The sequence below is a fragment of the Rhincodon typus genome, chromosome 7 (genome assembly GCF_021869965.1).
Source record: "Rhincodon typus isolate 14 chromosome 7, sRhiTyp1.1, whole genome shotgun sequence".
NCBI lineage: Eukaryota > Metazoa > Chordata > Chondrichthyes > Orectolobiformes > Rhincodontidae > Rhincodon > Rhincodon typus.
The window spans coordinates 47,414,202-47,440,530 of record NC_063338.1 but is presented as its reverse complement, the minus strand read 5'-3'; the positions used below and the strand labels follow the sequence as shown (position 1 = coordinate 47,440,530).

At 40.0% G+C, this 26,329-nt stretch overlaps 1 protein-coding gene across 2 annotated transcripts in view; it reads right to left on the bottom strand.

Annotated features, from left to right (window-relative positions):
- The window catches only part of erich2 (glutamate-rich 2), a 161,305-nt gene that overhangs the window by 74,314 nt on the left and 60,662 nt on the right, over nucleotides 1-26,329 (bottom strand). For both annotated transcript variants that reach the window (XM_048599422.1, XM_048599423.1), the window contains 4 exons: nucleotides 20,351-20,470; nucleotides 16,164-16,283; nucleotides 11,427-11,546; nucleotides 6,008-6,127 (listed from right to left, as the gene is read on the bottom strand). In XM_048599422.1, the coding sequence (XP_048455379.1) occupies nucleotides 6,008-6,127; nucleotides 11,427-11,546; nucleotides 16,164-16,283; nucleotides 20,351-20,470 (480 nt within the window). The remainder of the gene's footprint in view (nucleotides 1-6,007; nucleotides 6,128-11,426; nucleotides 11,547-16,163; nucleotides 16,284-20,350; nucleotides 20,471-26,329) is intronic.

The following is a 26,329-nucleotide window of genomic DNA, read 5'->3' as shown; positions in this document are numbered from 1 at the left end:
GGAAGGGTCACCGGACCCGAAACGTTAACTCTGTTTTCTCCTCCACAGATGCTGCCAGACCTGCTGAGCTTTTCCAGCAACTTTGTTTTTGTTCCTATTAATGTTTGATGTCCTTTGCCATTTCTTAGCTCTACCCAAGCAGATTCCATATTTTGTTCTTCCAACTTGATATCATCCCTTACTAACATACTGATTCTATCCCTGTTATCAATGCAACAGCACCCCTCTTTCCTTTTTCCCTGTTCACGCTAGATGTTCAATATGTTTGAATATTCAATTCCTAATCTTGGTCTCCCTGCAGCTATGTTTCTGTCATGGAAATTAGATCATATCCATTAACCTATATTTGACCTTTAAATCATCTACCGTGTTGCAAATGCTGTGTGTATTCATGTGGAGTGCCCTTAATTTTGCCTTTTTGATATTATTCCTTATCCTAAACTTAGTCAACATTCGTCTTAGTTTTTCCGGTCTTCTAACTTTACTTGCCACTTTTCTACTTCCTATTACCAGCTTTAGTTCCTTAAAATTTGAGTCATACTTTAGGTGCCCAATCCTCTGAAAAGCTGGTTTAAACCCTCCACCACAGTACTAGCAAATTTCCTTGGGAGTGTATTAGTCCCAGTCCTGTTAAGGTGTAATCCTTCTAGCTTGTACAGTTCTGATCTACCCCAAAACTGCACAAAATGTCAGAAATCTCATGCTATCCCACCTACACTAATTCTCCAGTTCAATTAATCAATTCTCCTATTCATATTCCCACTGTCATATGGCATTGGAAACCATACCGAGATTACTGCTGTTGAGATACTGCTCTTTAATTCCTTCTTAGCTCTCTTAAAAAAAATTCGCTTTCAGCACTTCATCTCCCTTCCTATGTATGCTACTGGTACCAATGTGGACCACAACCTGTGAGTGCCACCCTCATCCAGACGGTTGTCCTGCAGCCACTCCTTGACCCTGGCATCAAGGAGACATCCAGGATTCAAGTTTACCAGCACATAATCAAGTAGCTGGTTCCCTGATTTTGGAATCCACTGTCGTGATTGCTCTTCGACTCTTCTGCCTCCCTTCTTTTGGTGCCACAGTCTTGGCTCTGGTTATGCTCTCCTGAGGAACCACTGCCCTCACCAGTATCCAAAATGAAAAACCAATTAACAAGCAAGAGAGATTCAGGGAACTTCTATACCACCTGCCTGCTTCTCTTAATCTGCCTGGTGGACATCCATTCACTTAATCTACCTCCCTAAACACAATCATGTATTTCTTTGCATTGCAAATGCATAACTCAGTGACTCCAGCTCCGACACAAACAAAGACAGGAATTCCTGGTAAAGCTCAGCAGGTCTGGCAAGATCTGTAAACAGAAATCAGAATTAACGTTTCAGGTTGAGTGACCTTTCCTCAGAACTCAACCTGAAATATTCACTCTGATTTCTCTCCACAGATGCTGCCAGACCTGCTGAGCTTTTCCAGCAATTTCTGTTTTTGTTTCTGATTTACAGCATCTGCAGGTTTTTTTTGGTTTTTATTCAGTGACTCTGGCTACCGATCAATTTCCGAAACCCAGAGTTCATGCGACTGCAACTGGTTTGTATGTCCAGGAGTGCCATTCAAATAAAAATTAGGAGCAAAAATAGGCCATTCTTCAGGTCTGCTCCACCATTCAATAAGATCATGACTGATCTGTTTGTGTTCCGAATTCTAAATACCTATCTACTCCAGATAACCTTTGATTCCCTTGCCTAAGAAGGATCTATCTAACTCCACCTTAAAAATATTCAATGATTTCACCTCCACCGCCTTCTGAGGCAGAGGGTTCCAAAGTTGCACAACTCTCTAAGAGTTTCCCTTACTTCTGTCATAAACAGTCAAGTTCTAATTTTAAAACAGTATTCCTGAGTTCTGGACTCACCCACAAGAGTAATCATCCTTTCCACATCCATCTTGTCAGAATTCCAGTTAAAATAAGCTCAGTACATCCAATCCTTCCTCATAAGACAACGCATTCATTCTAGGTATCAATCTAGTTAACCTCCCACATGCTGGAGTATGCATATTTCACTTGGCTGAACTGACCTGCATACTTTAAGTTTAATAACGATTTACTACAATTAGAATAAGTAGAATAACGTACCAGTTACTCACCAATAAGCATCTTCATAGTGCAGAAATCTAAACCCCTGCTGACTATCTGTCCCTCTTGTGCAGTTTTCAAATCCTGTTCTGCTGGAGGCTGACGAAATTAGAAAAAAGGAGTACATCCCTCTCCCCCTCACTGAACATTCTCATTTATCAGAATTTCAGGTTTTCACTTTATTACAGCTGGGGTAGGTGGCAAGTTAATGAATGCAGCGATAGGATGACAGGTAAAGTCAGGTGGGTGGATGAGGGGATATTGTGGCCAGTGTGTAGGGTGATGCAAATGGTTGAGGGGATCAGGTGGTTGTTAAAGAGTTATGAGGTAGTTAGTCAAGTGGGCAAGGACATATGGTGGCAGGTGTGTAGAGGAGGGATTAGTGTGGCAGGTGGGAAATGGGTGAGGAGTTAAGGTGGCAGGTAGGTAAAGGGGTGGATTGTCAGGTGGTTGAGGACCAAAGTTGCTGGTAACTGGGTGATGGGATAGGGTGACAGACTAGTTGGTGAGGGATCAAATGTCAAGTGCCTCGGGTTTGGTCGAGGGAGGGGTTTTCTTGGGTGTTAGGATATGGGAAGCCAGTTTTGTGGGCAGAAGTGGGTAGTGCTGGTCGGCTGCCTGGAAAAAGGGGCTCGGGTTGGATGTTTGGGCTGTCGCCAATGCGTGAGTGTGTATTTGGGGTGCTAGTGTAAGTAGTTGGGGGTCAGACAAGCAGGTTGACTACATCATGTTCTCTGCTAATAACATTGCAGGGCCTTTTGCTGTATACAGAAATCACAAGCAGTGTTCAGTGTGGAAGGCGCTCAGTCTTGTGAGAATCATTCAGATGAAGTGGGTAGGTGAACTTTACTTGTTTCTCACCTCAGTTTGAAGGGGTAAGTCATTAGCCGTGATCCTTGTGCCCAGAAAACACAGCATGCAATTTCTAGCACCTATTTTGTTAACATTATTTCACAAATTCAAATTGCTGTTACCGCTGTCTGCTACTGGCTTGAGAAAGAAGAAACTAGACAGATAAATGCAGCTAGATGCTCTTTATATTCTAGTTTTGAATGAAACTATATATGCACAGAATAATGCAATGTTCCCAAACTGTTATACAGACACTGGCTGGTACTTTTCCAGAAGTGGCAAAGGTCCCATGGCTCAATTGAGGTCTGAGCAGGTAGAGCAGCTACCACTTTTCCTAAACTGGCAAGATAGTATAGCAGCAGGAAGGTATTGGGCATGTCACCCAGAACCTTGCCATGTCATTCTGCCAGGTTCCCACCTTCAAATCAGCCCATCAGGGCTTGGAAATTTCCAGCTGTTGCATGAAACAATTTAATAAGTCCTCAACTTGAGAAAAGAGAATCTAACTTGTCCAGTCAAAGACAAATATCAAAGAGACCTGTTAAATTTTGTGGCCTATCCAGAAACACTCTGACCAGGTGACACATCTAACAGATAGAATTTGAGACATGGAGAAGTCATTGAGATGAAAAGAGATTAGCGTTACACTTGATGTTCAATGCCAATTCTAAGAATCAATTTTGAAGTTTGATCAGCAACTGGAACTTGAGATACATTGCCTTTCAGTTGTACAGCTAAAATTAAGTGCTTCATTTCTACTTTTCTCCTACAAGCTATTTATGTTGAAACAGCAAGTGATTCAAATTAAATCTAAGTGACCTGGAGAGAAAGTGGAGGAAACAAAGCTATAAGGCAAAGAGGAACCTACTGAAATTAGTTAAAACCTATTAAAAGTAAAAAAAAAATCCAAGATGTGAATCCTGGATGTCTCCCTGATGCCAAGGTCAAGGAGTGGCTGCAGACAACCTTCTGGATGAGGCTGGCACTCAGAGGTTGTGGTCCACATTGGTACCAGTAGCATACACATACACATAACACACACACAAACACAAAAGTCATCTCTAATCTAAGAATTTTATGTTCAAGCCAGAAAAATCCTCCAGATCCCTTGGCTGTCGAGAAAAGGGTAGAATAAAGCCTTTTATCTTGTAAAACATCAGAGATTTTTCGATAGTTCCTAAACATAAGAAGAAGGAACTTTTACCATCCAGGAAACAGAAAAAAGTTACTTATCCATTGGTCTACTGCATTATTAACCATTTACAACTTGAACCGTTGGCTTACAAGCATGGATGTCCAAATCTTGACTTTTTCTCAGAACTTACTGCTGAGATAAGCTACAAAATTGCTACTGAAGTTTCAGTTTCCCAAAACATAAGGCTGAAGCTCATTTTGCAAAAGTCCAGGCAACATCATCTAGAATCTATAGTTAATTATGAATCATTGTAGATCTAATTTTGAAAATGGGGAAATTAGGAATTAAGATCTGGATAATATGAAATCGTAAAACAAGCAAAGGACAGGAATAAATGTCCATAAATTCACTGCACTATCAATTTGAAATTTGTTACCTATAATAAAATCCTAAACAGGGAATTTGCTACTCATCAATACTCCAGAAGATTAAATCATGCATCATATTAAGTGTTGGCAATACAACTTGGAAATTATAGACTTATTCACATTCTAAGGATAGTTTATCATTTCTGGTAAACTAAGAAAGTATCTATCAAAATTGGCAATTCACAAGGAAGGACTCAAAAAATAAATATATTGAGGATTAGCAAGAAGGTTATTGTCCTTTGGATTCAAATCAAGTCCAGAAATGGGGCAAACCCTCTCTCAATCTCCTCTAACTTGAATGACTTGTGAAATAGTTTTCTCAATATCAATTCATTTTTAGCACAATATGGGAAATTCGTGCATCACATTTCCATTATTGCAAGAAGGAATTCTGAATTGCAATTTGAAATCCACTTTATTCTCCCTGGACCCTGTTCCCATCAAACTGCTGACCACTTCGAATCCTGGAACCCTGTTAGATGATGTTGTAAATTGTTCCCTCTCCTCAGGTATATGTACCTCCCCTTCAAATTTGCCTTATCTACCCATCTTTCATTCCCCTGATCTTGGAAAATTATTGCTCATTCTCCCAAACCCCTTTCCTTTCCAAAGACCTGGGATACATTGTTACCTCTCAAATTTCCCAGCTTTCCCATAAAATAACTTCATGTTTTTACCCACCTTACCACAGGACTGAAATGGACTTTATCAAAGTCACAAAATGCATTCTAAATAACTGTAACCATTGTAAACAATGTGTCCTCAGCCTTCATGACCTGTCCGCAATTTTTGAGATGGTTGACTGCACCACCCTCCTCCAACCTCTCTTCTTCAATTTCCCAGTGGATCCTTCATACACTAGAACACAGCCAAACTCTTTTCTCCTCATATCTGAATCACACCAAGTTCTTTCCTCTCATTACCCTTGTGCTCCCCAATCTAAGTTGGCTCCTGGCCTGGCAATGCCTCAATTTTAAATTTCTTAGCTGGTTTCAAATCCTTTTTATTGCCTTGACTCTCTTTATCTCTGGAATATACAACCTTCTAAGATCTTTGCATTTCTTGAATGTTGGCACCTTGTGAATTCCCTATTTTCATCATTTCCCCAATGGTGCGTATTTCCCCCGCTTAGGATTCAGCCTCCTGGATGCTAAACAATGGAGTTCCCTCTCTGGAATCTTTGCCTCTTTTTAAATGCTTTTTAAAATTTTTCTCTTTGACGAAGTTTTTGGTCATCTAACCTAATATTTCCTGCGTGGCTCAGTTTCCAATAAGACTCCTGTGAAGTTCTTTGGGACATTTTACTATGTTAAATAGTTTAAATCAATGCAAGTGTTCTTTTCAATAGATTTACAGAAACTAATCAACATTCAGTATAGGAACAAGACAGCTGAAATAAAATTTGCAAGTGACAAAAAATCTGTGTGAAGTAATCCATTAGCACTACATATTTACCCCTCGGGTTGAATTCAACATGCTGCTTCTTTACATCCATGTTCTGCTGTTTTCCAGGAGATTGTTTTGATTCAAGGTTTGTTAATTTCACCATTTGACTACTTGATGGTGCAGTGTGGTCTGAAAATAAAATGTAATTTAAATAATTAAAGGTTTGCAGTTTTTATATGTGCTTAATTTCCATTAACCAACCAATCTTCTGAATCATGTGACTCAGCTGAGGGTCGAGGTCAGGTGCAGGCGCTCGTTGAAAATTGTGCATGTGATGATAGATCGGTCTTCTGATACCAACCTGTTGGCCCTCTGCACTTATGCCTGGTCCATTCCCCCAGGCAATGCAAGCACAAAAACAGCTGCCATTTGTTTTTTTAAACATTCCTCCATTACGAGGTTCCACCTTCCAGGTTCTTCTCAGTGCCACTTGTTGGGTCCTCATCTTCAGAAATTGCAGCATCTCACTGATGCTGACAATGGTAAGGCATTGGGACTGGGAAGTGATTTGGCTGTCTGGCTCCTGACACTGGATTGAAAATCCAGCCCAGATTCCAAATGTAGCCCTGTTTTTGTTCTCAAACTAGTTGTACATAATGTGAAATTTCCTAATGGCACAATACAAATAGAAGCAAACAACTTAATATGGTGAAAGATGTCTGACTACAGAATTATATTTCAAAAATGTTAAATAAAATATTATAAAACCTTTTGAAGCAAAAGACAAACTTGTTAATAAAAGGATGCAGGTGAGTTTTTGAAGTATTGTTACTGCATTTTGGCAGTAGTTAAAATAATTGGAAGATGTTGTCTAAGAAGCCTTGGTAGATTTCTACAGTGCATCGTGTTGATTGAGCAAACGGCCACTATTGAGGGTTGGTGATGGAGAGAGTGGACATTTGCGGATTTGGTGCCAATCAAGTGGACTGCTTATTCCTGAATGGTGTCAAGCTTCTCAAGTGTTGTTAGAGTTGCACTCATCTAGGGATGTGGAGAATATTCCATCACCCCCCTGATTTACACCTTGTAGATGGTGGACTGGCTTTGGGAGTCAGGAGGTGAATTATTCGCTGCAGTATTGCTATCCTCTGACCTGCTCTTGCAACCACTGTATTTATATGACTAGTCCAGTTCAATTTCTGGTTAACAGTAACTCCTAGGATGCAGAAAGTGAGGGATTCAGTGATGGCAAGGGGCGGGGCTTAGATTGTGTCTTAGTGCAGTTGGGCATTGCTTGTGATTTGTACAACTGCAATGTTACGTGCCGCTATTCAGCTCAAGTCTAGCTACTATCCAGGTCTTGCTGCATTTGGAACAAGGATCTGAGGGGTTGCGAATGGTGCTGAACATTGTGCAATAATCGGCAAACATTCCCACTTCTGACCTTATGATGAGGGAAGATTACGGATTTTGCAGCTGATGATAGGTGGACCTAAGACACTACCTTAATGAACTCCTGCAGCTTAGATGACTGACCCCTAACATCCACAACCATCTTTCTATGAGCCAGGAATGATTCAAACTAGCAGAGAATCCCCTTTTCTTTGATTCTCACTGACTCCAGTTTTGCTAGGGCTCTTTGATGCGACACTTGGTCAAATGCAGTCTTGAAATCAAAGGCAGTCACTCTCCCCTCACCTCTGGAATTCAGCTCCTGTATCCATGTTTGAACCAATGCTGTAATGAGATCAGGAGCTGAGCAGCTCGAACAAAACCCAAACTGGCACCAGCAAACAGATTGTTATTAAGCAAATGCTGCTTAATAGTACTGTTGATGACACCTTCAGTCATCTTACCGATGATCAGGTGTAGACTCTGCGGCTGTAATAGACTGGGTTGGATTTGTCCTGCTTTTTTTGTACAGGAAATACCTATGCAATTATTGTGGAAACAACTTGGGTCACCTTGTAGATTTGACAGATCTAATAAGTAGATCTGATTGGTGTTAGAACTGTAGTGGAACTTGGACAGGGGTGTGGCAGGTTTTGGAACACAAGTCTTCAGTATAATTGCAGGAATGTAGTCAAGACCATAGCCTTTGTAATAAGTAAGCCTTTAACCATTTCTTGATATCACATTGGCTGAAGACTGTGATGCTGAGCACCTCTGGAGTTGGCCAAAATATATCATTCACCTGGCAATTGTGGCTGAAGCTCATTGCAAGTGCTTCAACCTGGTCTTTTGCATTGATTTGCTCAGCTCCCCATCATTGAAGATGGGGACTACTTGTGAAGCTTCTTTCTACAGTGAGTTATCTAATTGTCTACCACCATTCACGACTGGATATGGCAGGACTGCAGATCTGATCCATTGATTATGGAATAGCTTACATCTGTCTCTCACTTGCTGCTTATGCTGTTCGGCACACAAGTTGTCCCTTTTTTCTTGTAGCTTCACCAGGTTGACAACTAATTTTTAGGTTATGCATGATGCTACTCCATGCCCTCTTTCACACTTCATTGAACCCGGGTTGATCTCCTGGCTTGATGGTCATGGTACAGTGTGGGATGTGGGCTATGATGTTGCAGATTGTGTAAGACTCTGCTGCTGCTGATTGCTCATAGCACCTCATGGACGCCCAGTCTTGAGTTACTGGATTTTTTTGAAATGTGTGCAATTTAGCATGGTGCCACTTAACATGATACAAAGTATTATCAATGTAAAGATGGGCTTTCATCTCCACAAAAGGCTGTGCACTGGTCACTCTTACCAATATTGTTATGGACAGATGCATCTGTGGCATGCAGATTGAGGAGGATGAAGTCAAGTATGTTTTTCCCTCTTGTTGGTTCCCTCACCACTTGGAGATCCAGTCTAGCAGCAATGTCCTTTAAGGCTTGACCAGCTCAATCAGTAATGTTGCTGCTGAGCCACTCTTGGACATTGAAATCTCCCACCTCAGAGTACATTTTGCACCCTTGCTACCCTCAGTGCGTCATATGTTGTTCAAACATGCCGGAGCACTGAATCATCAGCTAAGGGAGGATGCTGGGCGGTTATCAGCAGAAAGTTTCCTTGCCTATGTTTGATCTGATGCCATGAGATTTCATGATGTCCAGAGTCAATGTTGAAAATTCTTGGGACAAGTCCCTTCCAACTGTATACCTCTGTGTCGCAACCTCTACTGGGACCATTAGGCGTACAACAGGACAGACTCAGGGATGGTGATAGTGGTGTCTGTGTGGTATGATTCTGTGAAAATGACTATGGCAAACTTTTGCTTGATTAGTCTGTACGGCAACTCTCTGAAATTTGGATTATGCTGCACTTTTGTAGGGTTGACAGACCTGTTTTGCTGCTTCTGGTGTCTAGGTCAATGCCAGGTTCATCTGGTTTCGTTTCTTTTCTCAGACAGTTACAACTGAGTGGCTTGCCAGACCATTTCAGAGGGCAATTAAGAGTCAACCATATTGCTGTGAGTCTGGAATCACATGTAGGACATATCAGGTACGGATGGCAGTTTTCTTTCTCTGCAGGACATTAGCGAACCAGATGGGTTTTTCTGACAATCGATAATGATTGTCATTTGACTCTTACTTCCAGATTTTTACTGAAATCAGATTCCACCATCTGGGATTCGAATCTGGGTCCAGAATACTAAATTGGTCTGTGGATTAATTGGTTATCACCTCTCCTTGTCTATCATCCTTGATAACATTTCCTCCAGATGTGCAAGGTGCAGTGTTGCTGCAGACTGTGAATGTCCCAGGTCACTGTCACAGAACTATTCCAACTGCTGGAGCTAGACATGGGATCTGAAGGGTGATGGCTATCCTGTCCTGGAGGTCATCAAAGTGACAGTTGCGCTAAACATTTATGCAGCTGGCTGCTTTCAAGGATCCACTGGGAACCGGTGTGTGATTTCACAACACTTGGCTCACAAATGTATCAAGGCTGTTGCTGATCCAATTTGTGACAGATTACAACTGTTTCATCTCATTTCCCTATAACATGGACAGTGCTGTAGCCCAGGCAGTAGATTTTGCCAACATAGCTATTTCTCACAGGTGAAGGGTGCTATGTATTGTACATGTCACATTGAGAGTGTCATATCGTAAACAGGTTGACTAAATCAACAGAAAAGGATTTCATTCATTAATATACAGGGCATCTATGATCATTGGTACATCTTAGGAGTCTGTGTCAGGTACCCTGGGAACTGCAGGATCCGTATATTCTTGTGAACTTCCATGTTCCTGTTGTGTTTTAAGGGACAGATGCCTTACAAGGATGAATTCTGGAAGACAACCAGGGTCTGCAGCCATGACTGATGACTCCATTATGCAAGTCCCTGACGTAGACCATCTGTAAATATGACTATTACTAAAGATGAGGTTCAGACACTTGCAATGGTCTTGGGGGACATTGCAGTACAGTCAAGACAGAATGTGCCACATAACCATAACATGCTGGGCTCTGTACAACTGAAGCAGACAAACAGAGGATTTGTTAGATGCTGAAGAGTTGGGAGAATGGCAACAGCCTTCTGAGGAGAAAGAGGAGAGCATTGAGCAGGAGGAACATCACCTTCTGCATGATAGACTGCTGTAGTATCAGGTGCAATAAACCAGACAAGATGCAATTGACACCTAATTCCAATAGATGTGAGCTGGGTTCATTGATTACTCATGGACTTTAAATTGTTGTTGATTGAAAGACAAGCAGTCCATGTCTATTTTAAGAAACAAATGCAGCTTTTGTTTTCTTTTGTTTTACTTTTGCTGTTGCTGAATAGAAGTGAACATTTGAAGTGATCTGAAGGCTTCCTAAATGTGATGTTCCCACATTGAGCGTTGCAAAGATCTGACACTACACTGGGCATTGAAGGAAGTGCAGCAGTTCTTTAAACGGGGTTCTAAAATGGGATTATGCTAAAGTCTGTGTAGCTGGGTTTTTGTAGCTGCAGTTACAACAACTGTTGATCAGACAGGTGATGTTGTAAAATAGCAGTACATTTACAAATGTGCATGTGCATTTGCTCCTGGCTGGCAGCGTTTGACCTGATGCGTGGCTGGGCTTTAAAAATAGTGCAGATGCCAGAAATCCTAGAACATCCCAGCAGAGGCATTCTTTCACATTGCTAAGCAGAGGATAGTGTGAGCAGGGCACCGTGGAGGAATGCTGCATAGCTAATGAGGAGAACTGCAGAGAATAGCGTGAGAAACACCGCCAGGACTATGGAGAGAAAATCTCCATGAAATCCTCTGAAATTGACAGAAAGTTGATTTATGGTAAAATTCAGTCTTCAGTGTTTAATAGTGCTTCAAGAAGCACTTTGGGATACTTTATTATGTTAATGGTGCTATATTACCACAATTGTCACTATATTTAGGAACATTGCTAATCATGCAAAACATTGAGATGAAGCAGACATAAGCAAATGAAAAAAAAAGTACTAAGTGAAGTGACCACTGCAATATATAATTACCAATAATCTTGGATTCAACATGCTGTTTCTTAACATTCATGTTCTGTTGTTTCTCAGAAGACCTTTTAGACTCTGGGTTTACTAACTCTTTTAGTTCACTATTTGGTGATGCAGTCTGTTCTAGATGAAAAGAGAATATAAATAATTAGAAACAAATAGTAAATATCCTTTTAGTTATGTTTATCCTTAAGAGTGTTTTATTATTCTTAACCCACGACCCGACTGAACCTTGACTCTTAATTTACCATCAATATTTTCCAAATGAATCAAATACGAAATAACATCTTCTTGTGATGCAATACAAATAGAAAAACTAAGTTAATGTGGTAAACAAACAAGCTGCAGAATCATAAGACAATATCTTCAGACCATTGTAAAATATTTGTTCCACTTGCTAAAACCTTTGTTAACAAAATCTTCTTAGATGTTTTTAGGCATCTCTGAAGTAGCATTTATGTTCTTGTGCAGTGGTTAAAATAACTATTGAACACTTTTTGACAAAATAAATGAAACACAAAAGCATGGAAATTAATTCTGCGTTTTATTTGATTACTCATCATAAATCCTCTAAAGAAAGGTTAGCTCATAATCTGGATGGATATTTCAAAATGGCAGTAAAGATGTCTTGGTCCAGGGGAAGATAGGAGGAGGCATATGAAAGCTGGGGCTCAGCCTCTGCAATGTAGAGGTCAGTACGCCTGATGACAACAGCACCACCCTTATTGGCAGGCTTAATAATAAAGTCAGGGTTAGATCTAAGTGTATGGAGTGCAGTCAGTTGGAGAGAAATAGGTTGGATTTGGTGAAGGAGCAGAGAAATTGAGGTGACTAATATCATGTCAACAATTCTCAATGAACAGATAGAGTGCAGGTAGAAGGCCAGAGGGAGGGGTCCAGGTGATGGGAGAACATTGGAACTGGGCAAAAAGGTCTGTAGGATGGGGTGAGGACTCTTGACCAAAGAAATGGGCAGAGAGGTGAAGAGGAGTCCGGCGTCATGTCGTGCCCGAGATTTGTTATGGTGGGGGTGCAGAGCATTAAAGCCGAGGCCTTTGCTGAGTACAGGACATTCAGCATCGGAGAGCAGAAGGTTAGGAGGGATGGTGAATACCTGACAGGAGATGGGGTTGGGAGATGGGATGGAGTCAGAGGGAAAGGGAGGAGAGGAAGGTTCCAGAGGGCCATAGGTATCTTTGAGTTGTTGCATCTTGTGGGCCTTAATGCCTGAAAGGAAAAGAAAAAGTTTCCAGTTAGCACGACGAATGAGCTGGAGGATGAAGTGGAACTGTGGAGTGGTGCAACCCTGAGACAGTGTGTTGCGATGCAGTTGGAGAAAAAGGTCGAGTGTGCATGTGATGCCGCACGGCAGTGAGCGTGAATCTCAGAATGTGGTGAGAGTAGCTGTCTGTGGAACAATGAACATCACAGAGATATCTGTGACCGTGGGTGGATTCAAAATATGAGTGATGAAACTTCAGTTGGAATCCACGTGGGGTGAGTCTGAGCCGGAGGTGGTGGTGGGTGGGGACGGTTCAGGTCTTTGCTCCAGGAAGAAGCGGAGAGCCCTAAGACCCTCCTGGTGGGGAATGGACATGTAAAGGGATTGCACATCCACGGCAAAAATAAAGTGTCTGATTCTATATAATGCTGTGAATTTCTTTATTTCAAGGAATTTTCTTATCTTTAAATCTTGGACAAATCTTTCAGTTTTTTTGTTGTCAAAAAGGACCAGAGTGCATCTTGTAAACTATCAACAATCTTTCAATGAGCCCAAATGTTAACAGGAAGGAACTCTGATCAGGTGGCAACACAAGTGGATAAGGTGGTCAAGAAGGCATATGGCATGCTTGCCTTCATCAGTCAGGGCATAGAGTACAAAAAAATGGCAAATCATGTTGCAGCTGTAGAGAATTTTAGTTAGGCCACTTTTAAAATATTGCATACAGTTCTGGTCATCACACTGCCAGAGGATGTGGAGGCTTTGGAGAGGGGACAAAAATGTTTACCAGGATGTTGCCTGGTTTGGAGGGTATTAGTTATGAGCAGAGACTGGACAAACTTGGTTAGTTTTCACTTCAACATGAGGGACAACCTGACAGAAATTTACAAAATTATGAGAAGCATGGATAGAATCGATAGTTGGAGTCTTTTTCCCAGGGTGGAAATATCAATTACTAGAGGATTTAGGTTTAAGGTAAAAGGGAAAAAGTTTAAGGGAGATGTGAGATGCAAGTTTATTTATAGAAGGCAGTAAATGCCTGGAAATGCACTGCCAGAGGAGGTGGTCGAAGCAGATACAATAGTAATTAAGAGGCATCTTGACAGATATATGAATAGACAGGGAATATAGGAATACAGACCACATAGAAGCAAGAGGTTTTTAAATTTAGAAAGGCATCACATTTCAGCACTGGCTTGGTGGGCCGAAGGGTATGTTCCTGTCCTGTATTGTTCATTGTTCTTTGTTCAAGTGAGGAACACCATCTGGAAAAATTAGCTTTCTAGGCTTACTGAGCTGACACCCATGATACATACTTAAAAAAAAAGCTGGCAAACACAAGAAAACAGAAAGAACTGAATGAGAGAATATATTAGTACATTTTAAAAAGTGTTTGGAATGTTTTTAAAAAATTAGCTTTATAAATTAGTTTATTGTACATGCGTATGTGCAGAGTGAGAAAAATTAGAGATGAGCATGCATAGCCAGTAATTATCAATGAATTGCTGGTGTCAGCAAATATTTTGAACTGTGTAATCACTTGTACCAATACGCTGAAAACCATTTAAAGCTGGAACAGTTGGCTCACAAACTTAGATGTCCAAACCCTAATTGTTTCATAACTTGCTGCTGAGATGAAAATCATATAGAAGTTTCAATCTTCAAATTACAGTCTGAAGGCTTAAAAGCAAACAGAAGTTCAAGGAGATCTATACTGAAATTACAACTGGCTATGAATCATAGCAGAACTATTTTGGGGAAATAAAAACAAATTGTGAATCAAATTTTGGAGAAGTTGGTTCAGTGAAACAGTAAAATAGACAACAAAATATGGGGTAGATGTCCACAACACAAAACCAAATGTTAATTAGAAATATATTACATTTAAAATCCTATTAGGGAATGTGTTACACATCCATATTCTAGAAGATTAAAAACATACATCATAATAAATGTCGAAATTACAACCTAGACTTTTCCAGGAAAATTGGTAAACTGAGAAAATGGCTATTAAAATTGGTATTATTAGGTGACTTGCAAAAAATGAAAAAGTACATTCTGAGGATTAGGAGAAAAAGTAGGTTATTGTTCTTCTACCTTTGGATTTAAATCAAATTCAAACATGTAATGAAACATCTCTCAATCTGTTCTCCCAAAATGTTCCAAATGAAACGGGCATTTTCAGTTTGCATTCATTCTTCAGTCATTATGAGAAAATTGTAATGGTACAGATTATTTAGTCCAAGCATGAAAACTGAATTGAGTAGTTTGACATCACTGGCATGTGGATGCTTCATTATTATTATATTTTTGAAGATTCATGTTAGATGACTGCAGACAGTGGTGCCTTCGGATACCTGACATGTCTGTTATTTCAAAAAAGGGAATACTACAAGGATATTGGAACTTTTTTAAATTAAAAAAAATCACATGGTTTGAGTTAATTGCTTGTACTTAATTACTCGAAGTCAGCTGCCTGGGGTTTATGGCTTTACTTTGGATATTGTTTGGTGTTTAATCTGCTGAAAGTGAGAAACTACCCAGGTTGTCATTTATCTGTCTGAGAAAACTTTTTTTCAGCATTCTCTCTGGTAACTGAAACACTGATCCAGTTGCACTCCTGAAAACTCACTCAAGGAGTTATCCTCAATTCCTCATGACTTCTCATGGACAACGTGAATTTGGAGATCCCAATGACAACTATCCATGTTTAGTAACATCAATCAATGTATGCCAAATTGTCAATTGAAATCCATCTTAAACATTTCATACCTGTTCTTTTCTTCCCTTCAACAGCTAACAATTATTGATCAAAGTAATTTTCCCCAAAGGTTAATCTCTGCAGAGCAATTTTTATTTGTTACTTGGTATGTGTCTTAGTGCATTTGCATGTGCATGTCTTTGCATGCATGTGGGGTTGTTAGAAGGGTAAATATCGATAATTTAATATTTTTAACCATGTGTCAGTTTTACACATTTACTAAGTAACTAAATCATTAATTTTGTTCTAGTTCCTAATAGCCCCTGTGCTCATTTGGCTATAAATGTTCATAGCCTGGTAACTCCACCATTCCAATCTCGTAGTGTTGTTTCTCCAACCTTTACAAGCCTCCCCAAGATTCCTGCACTCTTCCAATAACATCCTCTTGCAAATTCCCAACTGTAATAATTCCTCCAATAGTAGCTGTGTCTTCACCTCCCCATTCCTTAAGCTCTGAAATTATCTTACTGATTCTATTTACTTATAGCTACTTACCTCCTTTATGGAGGGCCCTTAAAACTTGCATGTTTGATCAGATTTTCAGTCACTATCCTAATGCTTCCATACATAACTCAGTGTCTGATAATACTTCATAAAGGATAATTTACCATTTTAAAAGTGCTACATTAACATAACTCTTGTTTTACATCTACAGAACATTGCTAATCATTTTGTGTAATAATGAGATGGTTAAAATAAGCATAAGCAAATGACAAAAAGAACAATGTCAAGTAATCCACTACTAATATGTAATTACCCCTCATCTTGGATGTAACATGTTGTTTCTTAACATCCATGTTCTGTTGTTTTTCAGAAGACCTTTTTGATTCTGATTTGATTAACCTCTTCTGTTCATTATTTGATGAAGTAGGCTGTTCTAAAAGCAAAAAAAATGTATGTGTGAATTTTTTTTTGAAATGGAAAATATCCTTTTGCTGTGTTTATTCTCATGCATGTGTTTTAGTTTTCTTCACTCACCACGCCTTTAAATCTACATTTTTAATTTGCCCGTCTCTTATCCAAACTAGGTGCATATGAAGCAAAATATTCTTATGTACAGTTAATGTAGTAAACAAGATGCAACTGGAGAATTGGTGACAACAAAGTGCAGAGCTGGATGAACACAGCAGGCCAAGCAGCATCATAGGAGCAGAAAGGCTGACGTTTCAGGCCTAGACCCTTCATCCTACTATCTCTGCAACTGGAGAATTGTATGTTTTATTAAAATATTAAATGCACATTTATCTAACAAAGAATTTTGTTTCAGACTAGTGCAAAAACATTGGTTTCACTAGTTTAAAAAATTGTTTATAGGTGTGTTGGAATTATTATTACTGCTCTTGAACTGTGGTTAAATAATTTTTCAACCTGCTCTCAGTTTCACTGACAGTCCCTTATTTGAGCATGACCTCTACTCAGGGTGGCAAGTTTCTGCTGTAGGTCTTCATCTGACTGAACCACCCTATTCTCAACTTGCAGGTCTTTGGAACATGGGGCAGAACGGTACAGAAAATAATGGGTTCCGAATTGTACAATTTTCTCCCATTTCCCTCCTTTTCAGGCTCAGCACTCAGACTTTTGGATTCAAAACATGACTCAGCTTAACGGCCATGAGTCTCCATTTTGAACACTCAGTAATAAACTCCATACAGTGATAGTCTTGACTTTATAATTCTTGACATTGCTGGGAAAAGAACAAACAGCAGCTGAACATTGAGACAACAAGGTGCAGAGCTGGATGAACACAGCAGGCCAAGCAGCATCATAGGAGCAGAGAGGCTGACGTTTTGGGCCTAGACAGGTATAATAGAGCACACTGCATTTCTGATGTCCATGAATGTGGCCCTTGAAACTGCCAAGGTGGCAGCTCAGCAGGAAGTTTGTCAGGTCAAGCTGGTATTCATCCAAGAAAAGGTACATGCATATTACCTTGACCATGAAGGAGATGGAGCACAGTCCTTGTTTGTGCAGTCCATGCCAATGTATTAGCCAGAATGGGCTACTGCATCTTAAGCAGCTGTTGATGGAGTTGAGTTTTGCTCACCAATATCTTTTATCTTCCACAGGGCCATTTGTAGAATAGCAGCCTCGGGATACAACTACGCTCTGGTGGAAACTTCGGAAAAGATGCATCTGAAGTGCCACAGTCAAATACATGCTCCACCAGTGCAGATGTACTCTTCTCAGTAGGGCTTCAGAATAGTTTATGATGTATGGCACAGGTGATTGGGCCTTAATTTGTTGAGCAGAAAGAAGTGACAGTATATTTAGCCTCCCTTGGAGAATGGAGGACATCTCCAGTCATGATCAGCCGGACAGTGATGTAGATCCTTGGGGGACAATTGCAGATGCGGCAGCAGTGGAAATGTGTCCAAATGTCAGAAAGTTAATAACAGAGGGTCAGGTGGTCTTGGTTTTAGACTGGGGGCAACACAGGTTCAACAGTTCCAACCCAATCTGAAGAGAAGCTCCACTCCAGTGGAAAACCATATGGATATGAGGTGGGAGTGTTGCAGTGAGAGGTTGGAGAACAGCCTTGCTTGACTCCAGTTTGCACACGTATTGGGTCTACGGTGAATCCGCTCATTAGGATTATGGCTGGCATCTTGCTGTGCAGTAGAGTGGTCATTCAAATTTGAGGAGAACATTCCATAATCCTTCCAATCTGACAGAGTTAAAAGCCTTTGAGGTTGAAAAAGCTGTGTAGAATGGTTGTTTCAACTCCTAGTACTTTTCTTGGACTTGTCTTGTTGTGAAGATCATGCCCACTGTGTGCCTTGATGGACCGAATCCACCTTGAGACTCCATAGGAAGAAGGCAATTGAGGCCAATTTTGCAAAGCCCTTACCTGTGGCAGAAAGTAGGGAGATCTTTCTGTAATTACCACAATCGGTCTTATTTCCTTTCTTGAAGATGGTTATAATTAATCTGTCTCAGAGATCCACCGGCATTCATCTCATTGCTGTGCTGAAAACTGAGCAATATGCTGTAAATACATTCATTGCATATTAATTGCATAAGTGCATTTGTAAGTAATTGTAAAGCACCTTTATAAATTTCGTGTACAAAAAACCTTTAGATATGAAAACGGTTCCAAAGCTCTTCATGGGAGAGTTATTAGACACTGAACCATATAAAGAGATATCTGGATAGAAACCATTACCTTTCTCAAAAAGAGAGGCTTTCAGCAGCAATTTAAAAGGATGAAGAAGTAGACAAGAGTTATGAAGAAAAGTTTAGAGCTTAGGGCTCAGGCACATGAGGTTGAGTAATGACCTAGTGGTACTATCACTATAATCCAGAGACCAAGGTAACTTTCTGGGGACTTGGATTCGAATCCCGGCATGACAGATGGCGGAATTTGAATTCAATAAAAATCTGGAATTAAGAGTCTAATGATGACCATGACCACTGATGATGGTCAGAAAAAAAAATCTGGTTACTAATGTCCTTAGAAAATCTGCTGTCCCTACCTGCATAGCCAATTGTCGGGCAAAACTCATCTGGTTCATTAACGCCCTTTAAGGAAGGAAACAGCCATCCTTACTAGTCCAGCCTACCCCACAGCAATGTGGTGAACTCTTAACTACCCTCTGGGCAATAAATGCTGGCCTGGCCAGTGATACTGTCATCCCATGAATGAATACAAAAACATCAAGCTGCAGTAACATATATGGTTGCTTGTGTGTGCTCGTGAGCTGAGAGACCGAGCTCCAAATCACCACTCTCATATTCACTGAGGCATATGAGAGAATGGGCCTCAGGCTAAATATCCGGAAGACAAAGGTTCTCTACTGGCTTGTTCCATTAACCCTGACTATTGCAACTTACAATGAGTCACCAGCAATTTGGATAAATTCTTACACCTTGGAAGCCTCCTATTAGTGAGGGCAGATATCGATGATTAAATTCAACATCACCTCCAGCGTGCCAGGGCAGCCTTTAGCCATTTGAGGAACAGAGTTTATGAAGACAATGCCCACAAACCTGGCACCAAACTCATAGTCTACATAGGAATGAAGTGTTACTTTCTCTGCATAGGGAAACATGGAGAATGTACAACTGACATATTAAATTGCTACAGAAATATCACCAGCAATGTCTCTGCAAAAATCTGTCAATCCACCAGCAGGACAGGCATTTGAATATCAATGTCCTTACTCAATCCAACATTCCCAGTGCGGAGACATTGGTTCTAATCAATCAGCTGAGTTGGGCTGTCAATATCATTTATATTAAGCACAGAAAATGCTGGAGAAATTACGGTCTAGCAGCATCTGTGGAGAGAGAAACAGAGTTAATGTTTTCAGTCCAATATGACTCTTCTTCAGAACTCTTAACAGATGCTACCAGACCTGCTGAATTTCTCCAGCATTTTCTGTGTTCATTTCAGATTTGCAGAGTCCAGCCTATTTTGCTTTTATTATTGCTTGTATGCCTGACAAGAATTCCAAAACAAGCTCTGTACTCCAAACTAAGTAGTTAGCAGGAGAACAGAGAAAAAACTTCAATGCCATTTTCCATGTCTCCCAAAAAATTACAACATCCCCACAAACACATAGGGACATTTTTCCCAAGATCACACAAAATGGAAAAGAAATGTCCATGAAGACGCTTACCATCTCATCTCTGACAGACTGAATGGAGGCTAATGAAAATAATACAGGGAACATGCAAAATCTGAGCATCCCATCCCATCCCAAGGTTCTTCAAAGACCACCTGCCCACCTGTGGTAGCATGTATGGATCCGATATTGGACTGTTTAGTCACCTTACGACCTCTAACTTTAGAGCTGAAAGAAGTCAAACTTAGTCTCAAGGGACTGCCTAAGAAAAAAGGTTTTATAAACACTGCTAAGTGTTCAATATAGCAAGGAGATGAGTGAATGAAGTATTGATCGGTAAAAAAATACTTTGAAGTAACCTGTTGCTAATAATAATTACCACTCATCTTGGATGCAATATACTGTTTTTTAACATCCATTTTCTGCTGTTTCTCAGAAGACCTTTTTGACTCTGGTTTGGTTAACCTCTTCCGTTCACTATTTGGTGATGCAATCTGTTCTGAAAGAAAAATGAAATGTACCTGTAATTTTTTTTAAAATTCAAATATTCTTTTGCTGTGTTTATTCTTTTGAGGGTTTTATACTCTAAATATACTCCTGTCTAAATATTCATTTCTAATTTGTCTTACTGTAACTCAAACAATCTGTATATAAAGAAAGATATTATTGTGATGCATTATAAACTAAAGCAATCGTGTTAACGTGGTAAATGAGATGCAACTGGAGAAGTATATAACAAAAATGTTAACATTTTTGAGATAATTGTAAAAGTATTGAATACAATTATTTTTTCAAAAATCTTTATAGATGTTTCCAAAGTTTTTTTTTAAAATCAACCTGCTCAGACACATTATGAAATGGCTGGGACAGGGAGATCTTGAACCCAGATCCTCTGGCCCAGAGGTAGGGACACTACCACTGCACCAAACAGGCAGACCAAAGTATTATTATTGCTGTTGAGAAATAATAAAGTCACTTTTTAATGCATTTTCAATTTACAATGTAAATAAAATAACATTTTGGTGTAGGTTCTTAATTTTACTTGATTACTTGTAATCAGGCCTGAAATGATATACGCACTCACAATCTGGACTGATACATTAATGTTATAATAAGGATGCATTACGCTGCTGGAAATTATTTCATTTTCATGTGGTGTTAAATCATTAAGTATCTCATGACAAAACTCAAAAAAGAACAACATTTCTTCTAATTGATCATAATTCTGGAGATGCAGAAAACCTTTTGCAGAATCTTTCAGGACAGCTGGTTGATTATCTGGTATGCACTCTGAGGAGGCGAACAAAAATGCACATGCAAGAATTGCAACCATAATTGTCTCCCTAAACAAGAACATTTAATATCCAGGGTTGATCTTGACATTAAAAAATCAGATCAATCAAAGACTATGAATCTCTTTAGAAAAATGTCTGAGACAGTGTAATGTTGGTGAACTTCTGCCTTCATAGGAATTTGCTTATCTCTTAGTGAAGAAAAAAAATCTCTAAATCTCTTGAAGTTCAAAAGTGGTTGCCGTGTTATGTCCATAAGACCATAAGATACAGGAGCAGAATAGGCCACTCAGCCCAATGAGTCTGCTCCACCATTCAATCATGGCTAATATACTTCACACGCCATTCTCCTGAATTCTCCCTGTAACCCTTGATCCCATTATTAATCAAGAACCTACTGATCTTTATCTTAAAGACACTCAATGACTTTGCCTCCACAGCTTTCTATCGCAATCATTTCCACATATTCACCACCCTCTGGCTGAAGAAATTCCTCCTCATCTCAGTTCTAAAGGGTCATACCTTCACTCTGAGGCTATGTCTGTGGGCCCTAGTTTCTCCTGCTAGTGGAAATATCATCTCCACTTTCACTCTATCCAGGCCTCACAGTTTTCAGTAAGATGCCCCCTCATCCTTCTAAACTCCATCAAGTGCAGACCCAGAGAGCTCAGCCGCTCCTCATATGACAAGCTTTTCATTCCCGGGATCATCCTCGTGAACCTCCATTGAACCCAATCCAAGGCCAGCACATCCTTCCTCAGGTACAGGGTCCAAGACTGCTCACAATATTCCAAATGCGGTCTGACCAGAGCCTTTATAAAGCTCAGCACTACATCTCTGCTCTTGTACTGTAGCCCTCTCAAAATGAATGCTAAAATTGCATTTGCCTTCTGAAATGCCAAATGAGCCTGCATGTTAACTTTAAAAGAATTTTGAAATTGGACTCTCAAGTCTCTTTGTGCTTCAGATTTCTGATTCACCTGTTTACAAAATAGTCTACATCTGTATTAGAGTCATAGAGTTGTACAGCACAGAAACAGACCCTTCGGTCCAACTTGTCCATGCCAACCAGATATCTTAAATTAATCTAGTTCCATTTGCCAGCATTTAGCCATATCCCTCTAAACCCTTCCTATTCATGTACCCATCCCGATGGGCTCTACCACAAGCTGCTCCAAAAATCATTTTGTAGACATTCCACGAATTCCTTTTTGTAGATCTGCAACCAACCTGATTTTTCCAGTCCACTTACACATTGAAGTCCTCCATGATAACTGCAATGGTGCCTTACTTACATTCCTTTTCTATCGCCTAATTTATTTTCCGCTCCACATCCTTATTGCTGCTAGAAGGCTTGTACACAATTCCTATCACTGTATTTTCTCCTTTGCACTTTCTCAACTCAACCCACACAGATTCTATGCTGACTGACCCTATAACTGCTTCTTGCTTTCAATTTCATTTCATTTCTTACTGACAAGGAAACCCTGCTCCTTCTGCCCATCTGCCTATCCTTTTCACAGGATGGATATCCTGGGATACTTTGTTCCCAGCCCCGAACCCCTTGCAGCCATGTCACTGATGAATCTGACTTTAAGTGCTAACCTCTTTGCTTTGGCAACAAGGCCAGAAATCACATGACACCAGGTTATAGTCCAACAGGTTTATTTGACAACACAAGCTTTCAGAGCCTCTGTTAACAACTGAAGAAGGACTGAGGCTCTGAAAGCTTGTGTTGTCAAATAAACCTGTTGGACTATAATCTAGTCTTGTGTGACTTCTGACCTTGTCCACCCCAGTCCCACACCGGCACTTCGGCAACAAGGAATTCAAGCAAAGACATCAACAGAATATCACAGAGACGTATTGTGACGTTCTTCCTAATAGTTTCCTTTTCCTTATCTGTACTTATGATAATCTTGATATTTGTAATTGTTTGTTATCAATTTTGTCTATTTATCTCTAAAGGAAAGAACCTTCAGTAATCAGAAATAAAAACAGAAATTGCTGAAGAAACTCAGCAGGCAGCATCTGTGGAGAGAAAGCAGAGTTAACATTTCACGTTCAGTGACCCTTCTTCAGTAACCAGATGTCAGATCAAACATTGCCAAGGAGTATCTGGACATTTTTTTTTTACTGGCCCACCACCAAATCCCCAGTTTCACCAATTATACAAGTACTTGCCCACCTGGGGCAGAATATCTAGTGTATTTCTTTAAATTAAATAACCACCAAATCATCTGCATGACTAATTAAACTATTGGTATTTTTGGTATTTTTAATCAACCCTGTTTAAACACACCATTGGAGCAGGTGGGACTTTAACCCAGGCCTATTGGTCCATTAGTAGGAACACCACTACTGCACTAAAAAGACACCTTCCCATGATTTAACAGTCATCACCATTTTCTTTCCTAACCTTGATTACTCGCTGTATCTTTTCTAAACACATTTTTAAATATAGAAACAATCCTTAAACAAAACCAATGAAAATAATTTTTTTCATGTTTTATATGTTGCATTGCTATATAATTAAACTTTCATTTTACCCTTTCTTTCTTTAAAGAAAAAAATATGTTCAATAATAAATTAATTTTTTATATTCTTATAAAATGTCACTACTTGTGAACATTTATTAATTTCTTGGGGGAGGTATTTCTCTTCATAGACTATCTGACAATTTACAACATGTGTCAACTGGTTTTATTTTCTTTCCAACATTTCTTTCATAATAGCAAGGCCAATTCCTTTTCTTTGCAACATCCTGTGTTAGATAAAGTGTCCCAAAGGGAATGATTATCCAAATGTTAGTCTGCAGGCATATTTTTCCTCAGATTTCCTCTTGTACAGCATTTCCTTTCAAACATTAGACAAGTACAATCCTATATCTATTCCTACATTAGTGCCAATGTTTCAAATGCTAAATTGCATTCAACAATTGTTTCTAATTTCTTAGTTTCCCAGGTCAATAGACAGCAGTTATTATTCTTACTCACTCTGAATACAGTAAACCCTGCCATATCAGAATATCCACCTGAAAAGTGGAATGTGAAGCATCACTAAAGCTTACTAACTTCATATCTTCTGGATCACCCAAGGCTGGAAACTTGAGTGTGCATTTCTCTGAATTCAACTTCTTTTATATTTTACTCATTCTCAAAGTCTCCTCAATGGGAGCATGTTTTAACATGGTACTCAGTTCTAATACATCATAACTAGCATCGGCTCTAGTCTGAATACACAAATCAGTTCAACTGACCAAAGGTCTTAATTTGTCTATTTTGATCTTGGATGCAGGATCCAATTCTTGGGAAGATCTGATTCTATTTATTGGGATGCAGCTGACAGGTAAGATTGTTAATCCAAGGTCAAAGCACCTCACTATCTCTGTACCCTCCTACCGTCCATACAGACCGCCCTTTCTGTTTCAAGTCCTCCAGTTCCTACAGCTTCCTCTGCCTGCAAACCACCTATTTGTGTGACCTTCTGAAGCTACTCTAACCTTCCCTCTGTCTGTAACCTCGGCTAGTCTCAATAATCTTCTCTGTCTGTGACCTTCTCTCATTCTCCAGCTCTCACTATCTCGAACTTCCTCGAGTCACTACCATCCTTCCTGTAAGTGTACCCCCTTTCATTCAGTGCTAACCTTCCTATCTCTATAATCTCATCTAACCACTAGAACCATTCCTATCTCTGCAATTACCTGCAACGTCCACAGGCCTCCCTACTGCTGTAACCTCCTCCTGTCCCTCTAATAGACATTTTTAATTTAACCTTCTCCCATCCCTACACCACACCTTATGGCTGCATCCTCGTCCTGTTCCTACAACCCTCGTGCACTTTGTGACCTCGTCAAATCTTGACAATGCTCTGCATCATTGTATCTTCCTATCGTCCCCCTGCTTTCAACTTTGATTTGTCCCTACTGCCCTCCCTGACTCTGTAAAATTGTACAGTCCCTAAAACACTTCTTCTCCACGTAACCTTCTCTAGTCTTTGCAAAGCTCATATGACTATAACATTTTTCTGTCCATGGAGTCCTCCCCATGAGTATAACTTTCACTATCACTGTTAACACATCCAGAGCCTACACCTCATCAAGCTCGGGCAAACCTCCCTTTGACTGTAACCTCTTCAGTCTCTAACAAATTCTCTATCTCAATAACATCATCAAGTCTCTACAACCTTCATGATTGGTGTGACCTCTACCCTCCCTACAGCAGATTGTCTCTGTAACCGCTTCCCAACTCTATAATCCTCCCAATGTCTTGTAATCTTATTCAGTCCCTATAATCCTCCTGTCTGTAACCTCATCTAGTCCATACAACATTCTCCAGTTGCTAAAACGGACCACATCAGCAGAACCTTCTCCCTATCTCTCCTACCAATACAACCCTCCCTATCTGTGTATTCTTCCTAAGCCCCTACAATCCTCCATATATATGCAAAATTCTCTAGTCCCTTGAGCCATCCCTGCCTGTCTAAACTCTTCCAGACCTGAAAAATCTCTCATTTTTTGTAACTTTTTCAAGCCCCTACAACCCTCATTACCCATTTAACCTTCCTCTGTCACTACAAATTTCTGCATACTGTTCAGTCTCAGCTACCCTCCCTGTCACATTATTTAGTCTCTCCAACTGTCACAATCTCTGTGAGCTCCTCCCATCTCTACAACACACTCCATCTCTGTAAACTTCTTTCTCTACTACTCTCCCTATGCATGTAATCTCCTCAAGTCACTACATCCTTTTACGTCTACAACCTTCTCCAGTTCATAAATCGCATCATATCATTATAACATCCTGCAGACATGATTGATATTTATTTCCACAACTTACACCAATCCCTATAATCCTCCAATCACTGTACCCCAACACCAACCACATACCTCTGTTTCTCTGTAAAGTCCTCTCATCCTTACAACCCTCTCTATATTTCTCACCTATTATAGTCTCTACAATCCTACCTATCTCTGTAATCTTCTCCAGGCCGAACAACTCTCTTTATCCTTTTAACCTCAACCAGACACCACAGCCCTCTCTATCTATCTCTGCAACGTCCTCCAG